Here is a 1504-nt window from a genome sequence, read left to right on the forward strand (position 1 = left end):
GGCCGAGGGCCGCAAGTACCCTTATTTGAGAAGCCTATTGAATTAACCCTAAAGCGGCCGAAGGCCGCAAGGAGACTTGTTTAAGGAGCCCTATTGAATTAACCCTAAAGAGGCCGAAGGCCGCAAGTAACCTTGTTCAAGAAGCCCTATTCTTTGGTTCTGCTTCATTTTGTTAAAAGCGGCCGAAGGCCTAAAAGATCACTGTTTAGAGTGTTTAGGTAGCATTTTTGAGTATCATTACTTACATCACTGACTACTTCGTCAGCATAATCTTGTGCAAACCAGATATAAGCTTGTTTAGTGTTGGGCATTGGTTTCAGTTCCATGTCTTGATGTAGGAAATGGTTGGCACAGATCTTGTGTACAATATCACGTCTCATTAGAAGTCTGGAAACAAATCAAATAGATTTGGTATAAGAGGATGGAAAACTTTTACCAGTGGGATGGAACTGAATATTTTTAAAATTGATAAAATCAGATACGAAGGCCGCAAGTACCCTTACTTTCTTTCTGGCGTTTTCTCTCATCCTGTCCTGCTTCTCTTGGATTTCAGGAAGACCATGTTACGTTACAGTTCCCTCCATCAAACCTCTGGGGAGAAGGGGGCGTTCTCGGAATAGCTCTTTTTCCTTTTGATTTCGGGACGATAAGATCAGTTTCCTCAATCAAATACCTATGTTAAACCGTGTGTGTGTTTTTTTCCTTCGACCTGACTTTCCCGGTGTCCTTATTCTTCAACAGTTTGAGCTGTCCCACGCCACGCTCCTTCCACTCCTTATCTACAAACCGATACAACTTAGCGCGCTGTTCAAATAGTACGGTCTCGTTTTCCTCGCCCGTAGTTACCTAAGGGGTTAACAAAAAAGGCCAATTATTAGGGAGTTTTTCAAAAGATTTTTGGCGAATACATTACTTTCCGTATTATAGGATGTCTTTTTTTCCTCTTCTTCGCCTTTTCTCGTGTTCAGACGGGGTCGGCGTTTTTTTGTCAGCCTCTCAATCAGCCCTAACTAATGTGATTGCTTTTGGACTGACATTAGGGCTTGGCTACAAAATAATTACGCCCTCAACCTTTGCTATTATTCTCATTATTTTTTAGGAAGGGAAATTTCAGGCTGGTCTACTCCCTGTTTAATGTCCTCCAGTCAGACCTTATTATGAGATATAAAAAAAAAACTTGCACATTTTAAAAAATCTACTACGGCTGGCTTTCTCCTATCCTGTCTTCCTTCTCTCTTCGCTTTTGGGATGATAAGATCCTAGCAGTTACCGCTCCCTCTATCTACAGGGTGTCTACCAAAATGGAAAAATAAAATTCCCTGACTTTTCCCGGTTTTCCAGTCCAATTTTTCAAAATTTCCAGTCTACTTTTCCAATATTTTCCACCCTATTCCCACTGCGCCGCAGCCGTTTTTTTTCCAAGCAATGTTCTCAGGCCTGTTAAATTTTTTCAATCTTTTTTCATCCGACTAGGGTAAGGTCTTGAGTCCTCCATTTGCACCAT

At 41.4% G+C, this 1504-nt stretch overlaps 1 protein-coding gene across 1 annotated transcript in view; it reads right to left on the bottom strand.

Moving 5' to 3' along the window:
- Window positions 1-245: 245 nt before the first annotated feature.
- The window catches only part of LOC103521812 (E3 SUMO-protein ligase RanBP2-like), a gene marked incomplete at both ends in the record, with an annotated part of 13053 nt that continues 11794 nt past the window's right edge, over window positions 246-1504 (bottom strand). The window contains 2 exons of the mRNA XM_026832319.1: window positions 246-387; window positions 710-846. Of these exons, the coding sequence (XP_026688120.1) occupies window positions 246-387; window positions 710-846 (279 nt within the window). The remainder of the gene's footprint in view (window positions 388-709; window positions 847-1504) is intronic.

Source organism: Diaphorina citri, unplaced genomic scaffold (genome assembly GCF_000475195.1).
Source record: "Diaphorina citri unplaced genomic scaffold, Diaci psyllid genome assembly version 1.1 scaffold6005, whole genome shotgun sequence".
Taxonomy (NCBI): domain Eukaryota; kingdom Metazoa; phylum Arthropoda; class Insecta; order Hemiptera; family Psyllidae; genus Diaphorina; species Diaphorina citri.